Source organism: Camelus bactrianus, chromosome 18 (genome assembly GCF_048773025.1).
Source record: "Camelus bactrianus isolate YW-2024 breed Bactrian camel chromosome 18, ASM4877302v1, whole genome shotgun sequence".
In the NCBI taxonomy this organism is placed as follows: domain Eukaryota; kingdom Metazoa; phylum Chordata; class Mammalia; order Artiodactyla; family Camelidae; genus Camelus; species Camelus bactrianus.
The window spans coordinates 25,005,371-25,024,482 of NC_133556.1; the positions used below are offsets into that span (position 1 = coordinate 25,005,371).

The following is a 19,112-nucleotide window of genomic DNA, read 5'->3' on the forward strand; positions in this document are numbered from 1 at the left end:
ATGTCTACTATGCTAGATAGATGATCAGACTGAGATTTGTTCAGACAATTCCACGATCCTAATCAAAACAGGGTCACTCCCTTCTGGCTTGCATCCCTGGAGTAACATGTCTAGCCACAGAGCCAAGCCTACAATCTCAGGAGTGCTTCAGGTATTTATTCAATTTATTCACTAGCCCTAAAATTACAGCAAACATTCAGGTCAAGTGTTGTTTGAAGCCTTGAAGCAGCATCTATCGGTTCAGGGATTTTTAAACTGCAGGTCACCCAATCTTGTGGATTACAGTCAACATTTAACAAACGAATATAGGCGTAACTATATCCAAGTGTTGTTCACGTAGCGGTGGTGTAAGTACTGTTTTGTCAACCTTTTGTTTCAAATTTTTGTGTTGTACTGGGTCACAGTGTTAAAAGTGACTGATGTTTACGAATCACATTAGGAGATGTTTTGGAGCCCCGGGAAGTAGGTACAGACGGGAGCTCAGAGCGGCAAAGTGCAAAAGCCCCGGGTAAGAGCAAGGGCGGCGCATGGACTCCTCCAACCTGCGCACTGCAGGAATGGCGCGGATTGGGCGAGCCCTGCAGGCCCCGCCCATGGAGCCTCGTCCACCAATGGACGCGTGGCTGGGCGGGGCGGGGCGGGGCTCGCGCAGCCCTAGATTTGCAGCTGCGTGGTTGCCCTTGTGGACTCGCTTGACGTCGGTCGGACGAGGGCTGCAGCTGCAACGACGTCGGACGTGCCGGATCTTCTTCCCGGAACCATGTCCAGGCAGGAAGCAGGCGCCAACGCCTCCTCTTGGGTCGTTGCTTCCGGGCGGGGCGAGGCAGTGTCTCGGGCTCTGGAAAGGCGGTCGGCAGAGGAGACGAACCCGAGAGGGCGAGGAGGCCATAGGCGCGGCAGAGTCGGCTGCTGGAGGGACTCCTGTGGCCTTCAGCAGCCTGGGGTCGCTAGTTTTCAGGAACCGCCACTGTCCTTCAGGTTGAAGAACGACTGGGTCGGCGCGGTGATCGGTGAGAGCCGGAGGGTGGGCACGCAGGCCTGGCCGGGGAGGTGGGCGGGGACTGGGCCCAGCGTCCCCGCCCACTCTCCTCCCCTCCAATCATCTGCCACCCGAAGAGACTCAGCTCTCTTCTTATAATACTTCTAATACCTTCTGGTGCTAGAATGGTGTCATTCAGTGTAGCTTTTGATATTTTATATACACGATGTTTTGGGAGAACAGACTCTTAGACTTATGAAATCTTTGGGATGAAAGATCAGATCTTTGGCAGCTTACCCCAAGATGAACAAGAGAGGAGTGCTGAAGTCAGTCGGCTGAAGCACGGGTTAGAGCCATTAACCAAAGATGATGAAGGATATTAAAGGCTGCTCAGAACATTACCCATATCTTGCATTTAGTTTCTTTAACTTGAATATGATTTATCTGCTGGAAAACAGCATCTTTTTTCTTAGTATATCTTGAGTCTTACAAATTCATTTTTGAAAAGCATTTTAAAATGATTGGAATTTAGAGGGGAGGGCTTGGCTCAGTGATAGAGCGTGTGCTTAGCATGCGCAAGGTCCTGGGTTCAATCCCCAGTACCTCCGTTAAAATAAATAGTAATAAATAAATGAACCTAATCACCTCCCCCTCCCAAAAAAAGATTGGAATTTAGGTTTGCCACTTGTAGTAGACAATGATTTTAAGCGTACAGTGTATGGTACAATATTGTTGACTGTAAGAACAACGTTGTGTAGTAGATCTCTAGAAGATTCTCATCATGCATGACAGTCTACCTACTGAACTACTCATTTCCCCATTCCCCCATCCCTAGCAACCACCGTTCCACTTTGTTTCTATAAGTTTGATTACATTAAATACCTGATAGAAGTAGCCCACTGTTTTTTTGTGATTGGCTTATTTCACTTAGTGTAATGTCCTCAAGGTTTATCTATGTTGTCACAAATGGCAAGTGTAATGTCCTCAAGGTTTATCTATGTTGTCACAAATAGCAGGATTTCCTTTTAAGGCTGAAAACGTCCATTGTATGTATATACCACATTTTCTTCATCCAATCTTCTGTTGACAGATAATTAGGTAATTCCCACTTCTTAGCTACTGTGAATAATGGTGAAATGAATATGGAAGTGTAGGTATCTTTTGGAGATCCTAATTCCAATTCTTGTGCATAAATTCCCAGGAATGGAATTGCTGGATCATATGGTAACTTTATTTTTACTTTTCAAAGGAACCTCCATAATGTTTAAATAGCGGCCACACTAATTTTCATTGCCACCCACAGTGCATATGGGTTCCCTTTCTCCACATCCTCACCAACACTTGTTACCCCTTGTCTTTTTGATGCTAGCCATGGTAACGGGCATGAGGTGATACCGCACTGTGGTTTTGATTTGCATTTCTCTGACTTTGCCATCTTTTCATATATACCCGTTGAACATAAATATATCTTCAAAGAAATATCTATTCAAGAATTTTGACTCTTTGTAACTGGAACTTTTTTATTGAGTTGTAATGTGCAGTGGTTCCAGTTTCTCCACATTCTTGCCAACACTTTGGGTCCAATTAGTCTTGTCTTTGCTTGGGCTGATGATGGCTCCTTAGTACCTACTCTGGGGAAGGAGCCTCCTACCACCCACCAAAATTTGAAATAGAAATGCTTTCCTTTTTCCAAACTGAAAGTGATTACTGAACCCTAGGAGCCTTTGTTTGGATGATTTGGGAAGGAACTAGAGAAGGTTCTTTGAGCAAAGTAGGTAAATTTCCCCTTATTGATTTCAAGTTGCTTTTTTTTTAATTCCTTTATTTTTATTTTTATTTATTTATTTTTAAAAATTCCTTTATTTTTAAAAACAGGCCGTGGTGGATCAAAAATAAATGAGATTCAGAGCACAACATCCACCAAAATACAGGTAAGTGATCTGTGTTCTTAAATCTTTAAAAAGCATAGTTCATTCCTAACTCTAGTCTCTGTTCAGTTGCTGACATACTGTGGTAACTTAGGTAAGTTACCAAAGCTTTTCATACTTCTTAACTCACCTAAACTGTAGTCCATTCATAATATCTTAGACGCTGATTGATAGCAATACTATATTTACTTTATACTTTTATACTGTTTGAAGTCGAGTGATTGTTGGAGGGGAGAAGGATGAAGGAACTTCAGTCTCACCTATTTTTCCCCTTGTATCTAGGTAATAAAAGGGTACCCTGAGGCAGAAGTAAGGATTTTTGGCACCAAGGCAATGCAGAGCAAAGCGAAAACGGTGATAGATGATCTTGTTAAAAAACAAGAAGAATACAAATCAGAACCCAGAGTTGGTAAGTAATTTTTACCCACTAAAGCCCTGTAAAATTTTAAATGTTTTACTCATGTTATAAGCCATGTTATAGCTGCTTTTCCTGACAGCAAAGCTTTGGATTGCTTTCATTAAATCTAGTCTGTTACAGAATTTTTTTTCCTATGAAATCCTAGCATGTTTTTCCTCAAATCAAAACACTTAACCTCTGTGGTTCAGCCTAGGAACTTTCTTTTGAGTAAAAAGAAAACAACCTTTTAAGACACTTCACTGTTGATGGTAGAGCAAGGATTAGTCGTGGTCTCCTGCCTAGTGGTCACTTCCCTGGAATGTGCCTGACTTTGAAAACTACTTATTTGATATTTTTCAAAAAATCTCAGATCTGCTTGGACTAGGGAAAAAGCCGTATTGAAATATTTCCAGAAGCAAAAAGCATTGGATCAGATGGCAGCATCGCCTTTTGGTGTTTCTCGGGAAGGAACCTCTGAAAAGCTCTATGACTTCTTCCATTTACCTGGGGCAGCGTCTGCCGCACAGCGTTGTTGTAAAGATTAAGCGGTGTGTGACTTATTAGCAGACACTAGGCTCTCATGCTACTTAACTTACCCAGTAAATTTTTTTTGCATTTCAGAAATCTGAAGTAGATAACTTGACAAATCCTGACCAGAATTATCATGGCACTGTTGGACTGAATTCCTGAATTTTCTATTTCAAGCATTATTGTTGGGTTATTAAAAACAGAAAATAGTAAAAATAGTTTTGGCCTTGGACTGGTAGGATTTGTTCGGAAACTTAATTGTTTGTTTGGAAACAGATGTTGCTGCTATCCAAACTTCTGGTGGAAAAGACGCAAGGAAGGATGTTTCAAGAGATCAGAAGTTGATTGATTGGGATAGCTTGCGAGAAAATATTTGGAAATGGAGCGAAAAGAAGTGGGCAGGTTAGTGCTGCATCCCGACATGTACAGGTGGTGGTGTTTCTCTTAACTGAGGTTTTTTAGCCTCTAAGTAGTGTGTTGCTTTCAGGAATGAAATCTATATGCAAAATGACAGTAGAACTTGAAACGCTGGAGTTAGTCCCTGGGGCATGGTAATTTCAGTGTTGTCTGTGTTGAGATCTTTGTTATAAATGGAAAGTTAAAATGTTAAATTTATTTATACCTTGTCTTATTTGAGGTAACTCACTGCACAAGTTCAATGAAAATACAAAGAAAATTGGGCCAAAAGGGAAATGAAGTGAGTAAACCTGCCAACCATGAGTTAACATCTAGCTATGGACTAAGCAAAAATTGATCTTGGAGTGTCCTGGCCAACGATGGCAAAATAAAAAGGGAAAAACATTTGATAAGATCACACAGAAGGGAGGGTATAGCTCAGTGGTAGAGTGTGTGCTTAGCATGCACAAGGTCCTGAGTTCACTCTCCAGTACCTCCATTAAAATAAATACATAAATTAAAACCTCATTACCTTCCTCCCTCAGAAAGGAATAAATACAAATTTAAAAATAAATAAAAAGAAAAGAATTTTAAATAAAATCATACAGTTCTTGAGAAGAAATTCAGAGTTTGAATTTCAGAGTAAGTTCAAGTGCTAATCTGGTGATCAAAATGAGGCAGCAATACAACATCACTGATTTAAAGTTAAAAAGTGAGCACTAAACTCTGACAAATGTTAACAGTGGTTAATTCCACTGCGATGGTCAGCCTGTCCAGGGGCATCACAACCACATGTATGTGGGGAGATTTGGGACGGGGGTCCAGAAAAAGGATTTAAGTTTGGAGGAGTTATGATAAGCATTTAAAGAAGAAAACAAAGTAGCTTCAGAGGATGGAATAGGAGAAATATTTTATTCCTAAATAGTAACAGGATAGACCTTCAAAGAAAAAGTCCGTCAGCTATAGAGAAGAATCATCAGTCACCTGTGAAGCGTGGTTTCTTTCATATTTCATTATTAAAGGTCTCTTTCTTGTGTGAACAATGTAATTGGAAGACAAACCAAAAAGGGAGAGTTCTTAGAGGCTGGTGTAAACCTGGCTGGCCAAGTGTGGAATTCGTGTCAATGAAATGTAAATTCTCATTATTCATCCAAGGTTGAATTTTCGTCTCTGTCCCAGGTTTACCTTCAATTAAGAAAAACTTTTACATGGAGTCAGAAACGACAAGTTCAATGTCACAGGAACAGGTAGACAATTGGAGGTGAGTGGTCTTATTACTTGTTAATGTTTATATAGGTATGCTATTAACTCTTTAGGAAAAGATTTGAAATGATTGCATTTGAGGCTATAGCTTACATATTCAAAAGAAAACTTGGTTGCATCCTACATAATATATTTCAGAACATTGCTGTCCAACAGAACTTTTGGCAAAGAGGGAAAATGAGCTATATTGGAGTCAAATAGAGGCGTTACTATCCATATAGCCACTGAACACTTGAAATACAGCTAGTATAAATGAGGAACTGAATTTTTAATATGAAGAGCAGTGTGGTTAGTGCCTGCTGTATTAGACAGCCGTTTTAGAGAAGTATTTCTGCCGCTGTTGCAGATCCTAAGAAATTGACCTGATCTGAATATCAGAATAATGTCTTCCTCTTCAGTCTTCATTATCTGGAATTAAATAGGTCGTAAGGCAATATTTTTTTCTATTAATATCTGTTACAAAACTAAGATAGTGGTATAGCAGATAGAACAGTTGTTCCAGGTTAGGGGTAGGGCTCAGACCCTGGACAAGTAACTAAAGATAACCTGTCAAATGAGAATAATTCCCACTTCCAAGGACTGTTGAGGATTAATTTTTAGAAATGTGTGTGAAACACTGTGGGCCGTCAGGTATTTGCCAAATCTGACTTAGATTCATGAAGTGCATAATTTTCAGGCTCCATTCTTTTTTTTTTTAATTTTTTTAAATCCATTTTTTTCCCCTAAAACTTTTTATTTGTTTGTTTGTTTGTTTGTTTGGCAGGGGGGAGGTAATTAGGTTTACTTATTTTATTTTTTAGAGGAGGTGCCAGGGATTGAACCCAGGGCCTCGGCAGTGCCTCGGGCATGCCAAGTATGCGCTCTGCCGCTTGAGCTGCACCCTCCCCACCTCAGGGTCTATTGTTAACCTTTCTGTAAAATTTTCATCGGCCCAGTCATAGGTGCATTGCAGTTTTTTATTCTAGAACTATTCTGTTTAGAAAAAGATAGGGTCGCTCACATTTCTTCTTACATCTTTATCAGTTGGCAATTGAATTTCTAGATATAACCTGGACTAATGTTGGGAAAAACTGCTTGCTTGGGGAGTACCATGACCAAAGCCACTAATCCTTGTTCTATTTTCCTTAAAGGAAGGAAAATTATAACATAACGTGTGACGACCTGAAAGACGGGGAGAAACGTCCTATTCCCAATCCGACATGTACATTTGAGGACGCATTTCAGTGTTACCCTGAAGTTATGAAAAACATTGAAAAGGCAGGTTTTCAAAAGCCAACACCAATTCAGGTATGTTTTCTTAATTTTTTTTATGTTCATTTTTCACTTATTTAAATGTTTTGTTGTTTTTTTGTTTGGGGGGAAGTAATTAGGTTTATTTATTTATTCCGATGGAGATACTGGGGATTGAACCCAGGACCTTGTTCATGCTAGGCACACACTCTACCACTCAGCTATACCCTCCCCCTCCAGGTGTGTTTTTTTTAAACTTAAGTATTTTACCAATTGTCCTCCCGACCCCCAAACAATTTCTGATGGTTAGAAGTTACATCACCAGGGAGGAGCTGTGTCTTTGATGGCGTTCCCCAGCCCCCGCCTCTCCCACTGCTGCCCAGCACTCAGAATGTTGAAAGGAGTTTGGGGCTGGGAGAAGAGGGGCACATCACAGGAAAAAAGGCCCTTTTTGTGATATGTATCATTCTGTTTCAGTCACAGGCATGGCCAATCATTCTACAAGGAATAGATCTTATAGGAGTAGCCCAAACCGGAACAGGGAAGACTTTGTCCTACTTAATGCCTGGATTTATTCATATTGACTCACAGCCTGTGTAAGAATTTCTACGTCCGGGTTCTCTTTAGGGGTTGAATAGATTCATATATTGTGCGGGTGGAGTATAAACTAACCGAACATTTTTAGGAAGCAGTATGTAGGATTAAAGTCTTATAGTGAAACATGTGAAACAAATTGCTTAAATTACCATTTCCGATACAATTCCTGTGAGAGGATGCTTGACGCAGGAAAGCACTGGCTGTGTCAAATGGAAGGTTGGTATCTGAGCCCTAGGATTTTCCTGTTTGGCTGTTTTTCTGTAGTTCTCCCCCTTTTTATGGTTCATGTTTGTAACTTTGACACTCACTGCTACAAATTTGGAAAGCACCGAATGAAGGGACTATGTATCTGAGATGGGTGCTTTAATAATATCTTCTCTCCAAAGAGCCAGGAATGGGCCCGGCATGTTAGTCCTTACGCCCACTCGGGAGTTAGCTTTGCAAGTGGAATCTGAGTGTTCTAAATATTCATACAAAGGTCTTAGAAGGTAAGTCATCTCTTTGGCCGTTCTGGCAGCAGCATTTTCATCATTTGTAGCCTTACACGTTCTCCCCATTACTTTTCATACATCATGAGAATCCGATTGGCTGAGCCTGGGTCAGGTGTTACCCCTGGTCCACATCAACCGTAGCTAGGGTGGGGGGGGGCGGTCAGGTCAGATAACAAGGATGGAAACGTGACTCTTTGTAGGACACGCCGCTGTGGGGTGATGGTTGTGGACAGTTCTCAAAGAGGGGCTGGTACTGCCCAAGGCTCCTGATACCTCTTTTGATTTACATACTTTATTTTGTTATTACACCCAAAATGCGTAGGTCGGTTGGGATTTTGACATGTGATGGGATATTCCTTACCCTGATTGTGAACGTCTGTATTTTTTTCAAGTATTTGTATATACGGTGGTGGAGATAGAGACGGACAAATAAAGGACTTATCGAAAGGTGTAGATATCATTATTGCCACTCCCGGAAGGCTCAACGATCTGCAAATGAATAACTTTGTGTACCTGAAGAGCATAACCTACCTGGTAATCGCGGAGCAGGGCTTGGGGTACTGGGAGGAGAACTGAACTCAAGTCAGATCAGTCTTTCGGAATGGCTGTCCATGTACTGAAATTTCATTGTCTTTTTTCTTTATGTCAAGAGAAAAGATATTTCTGATGTGCTAAATACACCTTAGGAGGTAAATTAGCAGCATGGCTCATTTAGCCTTTGCTGTCGGCCACCTTCAGACAAGGGGAGGGGCGGAGAATGGCTGTCCATTTCATGACGGTCTGAAATCCTAGAAGTGTTTCCCATTCCCTCTGGTTTGTTAAAATAAGGATTTTCAGATAATCCCATTTTTAGTGTTCTTAGTAAATATTGGAAAATGCAGGTAAGTCCAAAAATTCCACATGAATATTTTGGGCATTTAAATATTTTTTCATAAATAGATTTAGAAACTCTCAGTTAGCAAACTGAAATCAATCTGTGCTGCAGCCACAGATAGCTTAGGTCATTGGGGAGACGAAAAAGTCACCTTAGTATTCATGAAGACTGCCTACGGATTAGCTACCTTCCACCTCTGGCCGTTTTTAATGCAGGTATTAGATGAAGCTGACAAGATGCTGGATATGGGATTTGAACCCCAGATAATGAAGATTTTACTGGATGTACGCCCGGACAGGCAGACAGTTATGACAAGGTAGGTCCAGTTTGCTAGTCTGCAAAGGAGAAAGCAGCAGAACGGAGCCGTTCCTGGCTTTCCGCACCAGATTTTAGAGCTTACTTGAAAGCATTCTGACATCGTAGGTGAAAGATGGCATCACTTAGTGTAGGCAGCTCAGTCTAACAGTGTGACAGTGACCCCTGGAGTATAAATAAGATTTTTATAAGAACATGCAGGGTAGACTTTCTAGGGGGTCTTAGATTTGAAAAAGTGATCACCTGTCCTTAGAGGTAAATATTAGCCAAATACTTCTTAGCCCAAAATAAAGCAGAGGCAGCAATGATTGTTATTTAAATGCGGGGTGATCTGTAGACCATTTTGTCCTGGGCTTGTGTCCTTTGTCATTAGCATAAAAAAGAACAGTATGTGATTGAGGAAATACACTAAACTTACTCACTTTGTTTTCTCTAAACTTGACATCTTTATGCAGAAGGTGGTTACTTCCGTCATATATGGGTGAAGAAAACATCTGAATTTACATACCCATTCATCAGTACAGTTAACACGTTTTTGTTTGGCATAAGCCCTTGGTTTTACGTGCTGATAGTGTATGAAAAATACTGGGGTGTTTGTTTTGTTTGTTTGTTTAGGTTTTTTTTTGGTTTTTTGCCCTTTTTAAAGGCCAAGAGAAATCTAAAACCTGAACTCATTTTGCCTTTCCATAGATTAGAAAGGTGTAGATCTCCTTCACCTGTGGTTGACAAACCTATTCATTAAACTTATTTAAAGGTTAAAACCAGTAGCTTCATTGTAGTTGAGCAATTCATTGTGAAAGCACACATTGTAAAATCTGCCTCATTAAAAACCTCAATTTTGTCTTTCACAGGTAATTTGGTTCATAGCATTCTTAGGGAATCTTAATAATGTTAGATTTATAATAAATGTTTAACGTTCGTGTATCATGTTTTATTCCCAGCGCAACTTGGCCATATGCTGTCCGGAGACTTGCACAATCTTATTTGAAAGAGCCCATGATTGTATATGTTGGGACTTTGGATCTAGTTGTAAGCTTGTTTTTTATTGCTATTGTTTATGTCTCATTAACTATGGAAATGTTAATTATTTCATGTTTTGGCCATTATAAATATAGTTCTCTGGCTTTCCACTTCATAATTGAAATTAATCCATTAATTTCATTAATCATTTATGATCATAATGGCCTTTCCACTAATTATTCATGAAAACTGACCTTTTTTACTTCCTCACTAGTAATTAATAATGGATCATTGCCTAGGCTTATTTCATTAGATTTCACAGAAAAGACAGGGTGAATGCTTGGTTTTTTTCATTAAACGCTACTAAAATCTGTTCTATCTCTGGGTCAAAAAATGGTACCAATGATCTTTTGAAATTTTGCGTGAAGTTGTCAAAATATTTACTGAATGCAAGTTCTTTCTGTCATAAGCTGATCATCTTCCTTCACTGTAAGGGTGTACCCATAATTCATGGTGACAGTTTTCATAACCTTGGCCTAAAACCAGGGTTATTCCTTCTCCTACAAAGGTTGCTTTCAACACTGCCAAGCATTCAAGAGTTTGCAGCTTAGCTCGGGTGAGTAAAAAGCAAGAGGCTGAGCTGTAAATCCTTGAATAGAAACAGGTCACTTTTGCAAGGATCTGCCATTTTTCCTGCTAGCAGTTTCTGAGAACATTTAACCAAGACAGAAATAAGGTAGATTTTGAACCTCACCATTAATGTTGATGTCCTGTGATCTTTGAACCCTTTAGGCTGTAAGTACTGTGAAGCAAAATATAATTGTCACCACAGAAGATGAGAAACGGTCGCACATCCAGACTTTCATAGAGAGCATGTCTCCCAGAGACAAAGTCATCATATTTGTTAGCCGGAAAGCTGTGTGGGTATCTTCTTCACATTCCCATCATCAGCCCTGGGTTTGGCTGGAGCATTGTTTCTATTTGTATGCTTATTTCAAGAGGGGTTGTGTATGTCTTAACAGTATTGTGACTTCAGGCTTTTGTTAATGGAAATAAAATTGATGAACTGATGGTGGTATGAGAATAATCACTTAGATCCCTGACTTTATCTTTGGCTTCAGCGCTGACCATTTGTCGAGTGACCTGGGTATCCGACGCATATCTGTAGAGTCTCTGCACGGCAACAGAGAACAGAGCGATCGAGAGAGAGCATTAAAAAACTTTAGAACAGGTACATTTGTACAATTAATATCACAGCTTAAAAGTATACCGTGGGGGGAGGGTTAGCACGCACAAGGTCCTGGGTTCAGTCCCCAGTGCCTCCATTAAAAATAAATAAGTAAATAAACCTAATTACCTCTCCCCTCCAAAAATAAAAAAAAAATTTAATTAAAAAAAAGAAAAAGAGACTTAAAAATATATATACTGTGCTGGGCTTGCCTGAGTGATGGCAGCTTTTCATGAAACCCATTTCTAAGATCTGTCCTTGGTGGGCAGATCCCAGAACGGCTGTTAAGAGTTCTAAATATTAATCAGATTCTCAGAACTATCTCAGGCTAATGTTTAAACCTGGATGTCAAGGTAGTAATTTGCAGTGGGGGATAATTTACCGGAGAGCACCTACCTTTGACACGGTTCAGATGACCAGGGACCGTTAGAAGTGTGGTCATCTGTTGTGTTGTAACCTGCCAGCAGTTAAGACTTAAAAGCACCCCTTTTCCATTTTCACTATCTTACGTGGTTTTATGTATTTATTTATGGTGGGGGGAGTTAATTAGGTTCTATTTATTTATTTATTTTATTTTTAAATTTTTATTTATTTGGTTTTGGTGGTGGGAGGAGATAATTGGCTTCATTTCTTTATTCATTTATTATTATTTTTAATGGCAGCACTGGGGATGGAACCCAGGACCTCGTGCTTGCTAGGCATGTGCTTTGCCACTGAGCTCTACCCTCCCCTTACCTCAAGCGTTTTAATACTGAAAGCAATAATCGTTCACCTGATTGGATGTGTCTTGGGTTGGTTTGTACCAGAATGTGTCTCTACTCTTTAGGAAAAGTGAGAATACTGATTGCTACTGATTTAGCATCTCGTGGTCTCGACGTCCACGATATCACACATGTGTATAATTACGATTTTCCCCGCAACATCGAAGAGTATGTGCACAGAGTGGGGCGCACCGGAAGAGCAGGGTAAGTAGGCACAGCCTCCCCATGGAAAGCAGCCAGACCTGGCTCCTCCCTACTCTCCTCACAGGCTGTTCTTACTTGAAAACTGTTGTCCTCTTGCCAGTAAATTGTCTGGGCTGTACCCCAAACCTACTTTATTACTTTGTCCCTGCCCAGTTGGCCTTTTCCGGAATCAACCAGACCGCTCTGCTGCTGGCTGCCTGTCACTGTCCGATTTCAGTCCGTGCCCAGTGGTTACTCTGTTGGCCAAGCTGGCATGTGTAAGAGGACCTTTTTACCCTGAAAGCACCATCATAATATAACTCCCCTGTAACACGCTGTTTAAACAGCTGCAGGTTATTCAGATTCCAAATTGCTGTTTGAATGATTAAATCTTTTTTTTTACATTTTTAAATTTTTATTGAAGTGTAGTCAGTTTACAATGTTGTGTCAGTTTCTGGTGTACAGCACCATACTTCAGTCATACATGAATATACATATATTCATTTTCATGTTTTTTCACTGTAAGCTACAAGATATTGAATATATTTCCCTGTGTTATACAGTATAAACTTGTTTATCTATTTTATGTATACCAGTCAGTATCTGCAAATCTCCCAGTTTATCCCTTCCCACTCCCTTCCCCCCTGAATGACTAAATCTTAATACAAGGTAGAGTTGTGAAACAGTTGAGGTTTTGCTGCTGCTGTTGTAATTGTTTGGCTAGCTGAGTCATGAATATAAATTATAAATCAAATTACATTGAGTGTTTTTCCCCCTTGAAGGAGGACTGGGGTATCTATTACCCTTATCACTAGAAGTGATTGGAAGATTGCCAGCGAGTTAATTAATATTCTGGAAAGAGCAAATCAGGTGAGAATGTACAACGCACGTTCTAACGTTAAAATTTCACTTATCCCAAGTGGTGGGGCTTCCTGTCTACCAAGAAATGCATTGATTAAACATGGTGAAGATGAGGCATGATAACATATAACTGGGGGATCCTAGTTCAATAGGGAGGAGGATCGCTGAGGAAGAGCCCAGCGGGCTGGAGGCTGGAGAGCTGCAGAGGAAGCAGGTGAGGGGACGTACAGAACACGGCGCCAGGGTGGGGCACCAGGAAGCAGTGGAGTGGCAGCACAGCATCGTTGCTGACAGTGGTTTTTATGGCGTGAAGATTCAGTGCTTCATATGCCGAGGGAAACACTGCATCCTGCTTGGAAGATGCCATGTAATCAATAGAGCTTCTCTGAAGATTTGGAGGCATTTTAGTATATTGTAGAAGAGCTGTTACAGTAAAGAATCATCTCAATCCTGATAACACGTTCCGTGGTTTCAGAGTATCCCGGAGGATCTCAGAGCGATGGCGGAGAGATACAAAGCGAACAAACTAAAAAAAGAAATGGAAAAAAAAATGGCACGACTCCCAGGGAAACCCAAGAAGTTTTATTATTAATATCTATGTTGAAAAGTGGTACCAGTCTAGTTAAAAGAGGTAAGATTTGAATAACACATGGACTTTCAAATGCCTGTCGTCCTTAACTAGGCTTTGTTAGTGTGTTTATTGTAATCAGCATTATCTCTAAGGGTCGTGAACATAATAAATTGGATGTTACTCTACCCGTTAACTAAATTCTAGTTAATATAGCTTAGTGTTACAAGTATTAATTCAGAGGGGAGGGTACAGTTCAAGTGGTAGAGCATGTGCTTAATATGCATGAAGTCCTGGATTCAACGCCCAATACCTCCTCTGAAAACAAACTTAACCCCCACCCAAAAAAATTTTTTTAAGTATTAATTCAGAGGTGAGAAAATAAACGTGAAGTACAGAAATCATGAAGAGTATAATGGAGTTGGTGGGGGTATAACCTCTTCTGAACATTTCTGCTTATACAACATTTACAAATTACAGAGATATTTGCAGCAGGAAGATGGTAACGTAAATGTCCAGTAGGGGGCCACATGAGTAAACTATGGAGAAAACATTTTTGCAAATCATGTGTCATATAAAGTATTATTACCTACAGCCTAGCTGCTCAACTGCACTGATCACTGGGGAAATGCAACTCAAAGATCACTCCACTCCAGTTAGGGGGGCTGCTGCTCACACTACGCAAATGGACACCTTGAGATGGTTAGGATGGTCAATTTTATGTGTTAATCACAGGTAAAAATTTTGAAGAGGATTTGAGAACATCAATTTATGGTTTTTTTCCTATTTATTTTTCAGAATTCAAGATTGTTGGAGATAGACTTATTTAAGATACTATGGTAGCAGTAGAAACATGCTGGCAGTATGAAGAGACTTGACTGATTCCTGAAACAATAGTGTTTTAAAACGTAGAATTTAATATTTTATACTTTTCTTTAATAAAAATCGAGATTGTTTAAACTTGAGTTGAAAAAATTTTTTATAGATATTAAGGAATGTAGCATTAAAATTTCACTTTTTACTATCTATATTTAAAGAAATAAAAGTAAATTTTGTCTCCTCGAATGTTGCTGTATTAAGGTCAGTCTTTCAAGGGTTTAAAGCTTGTTCAGATGTCGTCCAAGCCGTGAAAAAGATGCTGTTAACACGATTTCTATGATAAAAAGACAAGCTGGACTTTCTCAGCAGCCCTTTAATTTTGGGTTTACTAAATAGTATTTGATTTGATGGTACTGTTCTTAATACTTTACCTACTTTGAAATGAAGCAGTAAAAGGACTTCACGGGACCAAAATACGCAGCAGCTGTCCTTACATTCTGGCCTAGCGCCCGGCGCTCGAAGAAATCCACGTTAAGTTCATTCCCATGAAAGCTGCTTTGACTTCACGTTCCCTACTTTCCCTTGTAGTTTCATGTACATTTTTCTGTCCCCTAATTACTTGTATTAACACTTAGTATCATATTTGTGTATAATTAGGACTTCATCACCTAATCTTACATTATTCATTTCTGCAGTAATAGTTTCGTGTATTAGTGATAAGAAGATTGATAACAAAGGACAGGGAGGTAAGAGCAGAAACTAATGAACTAGAAAATAGTTGAGAGAATCAACAGGTGATTCCTTAGTAAGAGCCATCAATTAGGCAAATTTCTGATAAGTCTCAGTGGGGAGGGGAAACAGCTTTCTCTGCTCCAACTACCTTCAGGATGTTGAGGCATAAAATCCTAACACCGTACAATGTGTCAACAAGTGTGAGTTCACAAGAGCGACTATATTCTCCTAAATGAGCAAATTAATTCAGGTAGTTAAGCTGAATAGGTAAAACAGAAGAACATGAAAGATGATCAAGGCCCTTCCAGGGGCTAGATCCTGCTTACCAGAAATAAAAGATGAAAAGGAAAGACTCTTGAACTCTCTATAAAGCTAGCAGGGGGGTGGCAGGCATGGCTCAGTGGTAGTGGTGTACACCTGGCATGCGCGAGGTCCTGGGTTCAATCCCCCGTGCCCCCACTAAAGGGGACAAAACAATAGAACATGCATGAAATACAGCTAAACAAAGCTAGCATAACTGATATCAAGGCTGGGAAAGAGCGTCAAATCAAGCCATTCTCACTGCTGTGTGTGAATAAAATCTCCAGAAATGAAGAACACCCTGAATACCGCAATGGAATAGAGTACAAACTGGAAAGGATGGAGCAGTGCCCCCCCCTCCAGGGCAGTGGCCTCTCATCACCAGACCGTATGACCACAGACAGGCGTGTACTTAGGAGGCCACTTAGGAAGCGCAGTGACCGCGTCTGGCGAGGTAAGTGCCGTCTGAGTGCGGAAATGCCCCAGGTGCTGTCTGAGCTTTTTAGCAATGGCGTGTGTATCCTGTTAGACAAGTCTGAATAGTAACGAGGAAGTATGCTCATAATACAAAAACATATACCAAAGAGTATATATATTAAATTTTTGTACTGTTTCGTTACATTAACATCCATTAAAATAAGTGGAAAATGCCAACATTAATGAGTTATAGACAGATTTTCAGTGGCAGTGGGCTAGGCTAACAGCTAGGAGCCCCCTTTCCTTCTTAACAAAATGCAGAGTTAGGTTCATAATTGGGGGGGGGTATAGCTCAGTGGTACAGCATGTGCTTAGCATGCACGAGGTCCTGGGTTCGATCCCCAGTACTTCAATCTTAAAAAAATTAAAGTTGAAATAAATAAACCTAATTACCTCACCCTCCAAAAACAAAAATACCTTAAAAAAAAAAAAAAGAATTAGGTTAATAATATTATCCCTCTGGGCAGTGAAGTTACAAGCAATTTTCACTTTCTTCTTTACATTTAAGTGAGCAGGTTTTTGTTACACTGGGCACATACTGCTTTTCAGTGTTTTCATTTTTATGGAAGTCACGTATGCATGTAGTACACATGGGCAAATGGGGCCTCAGGGCTCGGACCCTTCTTGCTGGAGGCCCGCCCTCCCCTGCGGGCTGTGAGGTCGGCTGCCGCCTTGTGGGCTGCCCGTGCTGGAAGGTCAGCACGGCCAGGAACGGAAGGCGGTTTCTAGCAGCTGAGGGTAATCTCTGGCCCAGTCAGCGGGAGACTGAGGTCCTCAGGCCCACGGCTCTAAAAAACTGATCATGGCCAGTAAAAGTGGATCAAGCCTCAAAGTCAAGCCTCAAATAAGACTACACCCCAAGTGACACCTGGACGGAAGTCTTATGAGGCCCGGTGCAGAGCCACGCCCAGAACCCTGCCCTGCAGAAACTGTGAAATAATACACGTGTGCTGTTTTAAGTCACTCAGTTTGTAGTAACTTCTTAAGCAGCAATGGGAAACTACTGTAATCCAACCCCCTCCACAACCGTCACACACAAGCCCTTCGGCTGCTGCCCCATCCTCTCCACATAACTAATCGTAATTCTGGTAAGATTAACAGTCAATACTTCTATCACTTTGACTTCATAAATACTGACAGCTGAGCAATATCTCAAATCAGACCATGATTACTTTTCTTGCACACACTCATTTTTTCCTGGAGTTAAAAGTAGCTTAGATTTTTTTGTTTGCCTAATTTTCTATTTACTTACCATACATTGTCCCCCAGACTCTCCAAATGTCCAACTTTTCTCTCAGAATGTTCAAACACAATAGGTGGTTAAACAAGCTACATGAAATGCACAAGCAAAAGGAGAAGGCTGGTAAACTCAACTACATTAAAATTTTAAAACCTTGCTCACTAAAACTTAGACATCAGAAAAACGGTATAAAGTCACACACCTACGGTCAATTAATGTTCAACAAAGGAGGCAAAAATACACAATGGAGAAAAGACACTCTTTTCAGCAACTGGTGTTGGGAAAACTGGACAGCCGTGTGTAAATCAGTGAAGTTAGAACACTCCCACTATACACAAAAATAAACTCAAAATGGCCTAAAGACAAACATAAGACACTACAAACCTCCTAGAAGAAAACATAAGCAAAACATTCTCCCACCTAAATCTTAGCAATGTTCCCCTAGGGCAGTCTACCAAAGCAGTAGAAATAAAAACAAAAATAAACAGATGGGACCTAACTAAACATACAAGCTTTTGCACAGCAAAGGAAGCCATTAACAAAATGAAAAGACAACTTCCAGAATGGGAGAAAATATTTGCAAATGATGTGACTGACAAGGGCTTAATTTCCAGAATATATGAACAGCTCATACAAATCAGTAACAGAAAAATGCACCTAATCAAAAATGGCAGACCTAAACAGACATTTCTCCAAAGACAAACAAATGGCCAACAGCACATGAAAAAATGTTCCATATCACTATTACAGAAATGCAAATCAAAACCGCAATGAGGTATCACCTCACACCAGTCAGAATGGCCATCATTCAAAAGTCTACAAATAATAAATGCTGGAGAGGGTGTGGAAAAAAGGAACCTTCCTTTACTGTTGGTGGGAATGTAATTTGGTGCAGCCTCTATGGAGGACAGTATGAAGGTTCCTTAAAAAATTAAAAAGAGTTACCCTATGATCCAGCAATTCCACTCCTGGGCATGTATCTGGAGAAAACTATAATTTGAAAAGACACACGCACCCCAATGTTCACAGCAGCACTTTACAATAGCTAAGACATGGAAGCAGCCTAAATGTCCATCAACAGATGACCAGATAAAGAAGTTGTCGTCTATATATACAATGGAATACTACTTAGCCATAAAAAGAATAAAATAATGCCATTGGCAGCAACACAGGTGGACCAGGAGATTATCATACTCAGTGAAGTCAGACAGGGAAAGAAAAATACCACATGATATTACTTATACGTGGAATCTAAAAAATGACCCAAATGAACTTATTCATAAAACAGAAAGAGACTCAAAGACATAGAGAACAAACTTATGGTTACTAGTGGGGGAAAGAGGGTGGGAAGGGATAAACTGGGAGTTCAAGATTTGCAGACACTAACTACTATAAAATAGATAAACAAGGTCCTACTGTGTTGCACAGGGAACTATATTGAAAATCTTGTAATAGCCTATAATGAAAAAATATGAAAAGGAATACACATATGCATATGTATGACTGAAATTTTATGCTGTACACCAGAAATTGGCACAATACTGTAAACTATGTTAATAATAAAAAAAGGTTTATATGAAACTGAATATAAAGATTATCAGGTGGATGATTTAGAAATATATATATGCATATATGTATATATTTCAGAATACACAATATTCTAATATTATTTATTTTCATTACCTATTAAAAGCCTCATAGTATAAACAAACAAACAAAAAAACTGAAGTCAGACTTACCATATGATCCAGCAATCCCACCCCTGGGCATATATCCAGAGAAAACTATAATTCGAAAAGATCCATGTGCCCCAGTGTTCATAGCAGCACTATGTACAATAGCCAAGACATGGAAGTAGCCTAAATGTCCATCAATGGATGACTGGATCAAGAAGTTATGGTATATTTATACAATGGAATACTATTCACCCATAAAAAGAATAAAATAATGCCATTTGCAGCAACATGGATTGACTTGGAGATTGT

The 19,112-nt window shown here is 40.0% G+C and overlaps 1 protein-coding gene across 1 annotated transcript; it reads left to right on the forward strand.

Moving 5' to 3' along the window:
- The first annotated feature begins 437 nt into the window (after window positions 1-437).
- DDX43 (DEAD-box helicase 43) lies at window positions 438-14,762 on the forward strand. The gene is made up of 17 exons (XM_045512692.2): window positions 438-1,010; window positions 2,855-2,910; window positions 3,190-3,316; window positions 4,109-4,234; window positions 5,408-5,489; window positions 6,622-6,778; window positions 7,199-7,317; window positions 7,705-7,806; window positions 8,202-8,343; window positions 8,899-8,999; window positions 9,940-10,027; window positions 10,751-10,878; window positions 11,080-11,189; window positions 12,013-12,151; window positions 12,913-13,000; window positions 13,467-13,622; window positions 14,358-14,762. Exons 1-16 carry the CDS (start codon window positions 761-763, stop codon window positions 13,581-13,583), a joined length of 1,932 nt encoding a protein of 643 aa, XP_045368648.2. The 5' UTR covers window positions 438-760; the 3' UTR covers window positions 13,584-13,622; window positions 14,358-14,762.
- Window positions 14,763-19,112: the final 4,350 nt, after the last annotated feature.

Coding starts and splice junctions, on each gene's coding strand:
- DDX43 (XM_045512692.2), top strand. CDS start 761: ATGTCCAGGCAGGAAGCAGGCGCCAACGCCTCCTCTTGGGTCGTTGCT. Junction 9,000..9,939: donor AGGCAGACAGTTATGACAAG/GTAGGTCCAGTT, acceptor TTTTATTCCCAG/CGCAACTTGGCCATATGCTG. Junction 13,001..13,466: donor TTCTGGAAAGAGCAAATCAG/GTGAGAATGTAC, acceptor CCGTGGTTTCAG/AGTATCCCGGAGGATCTCAG.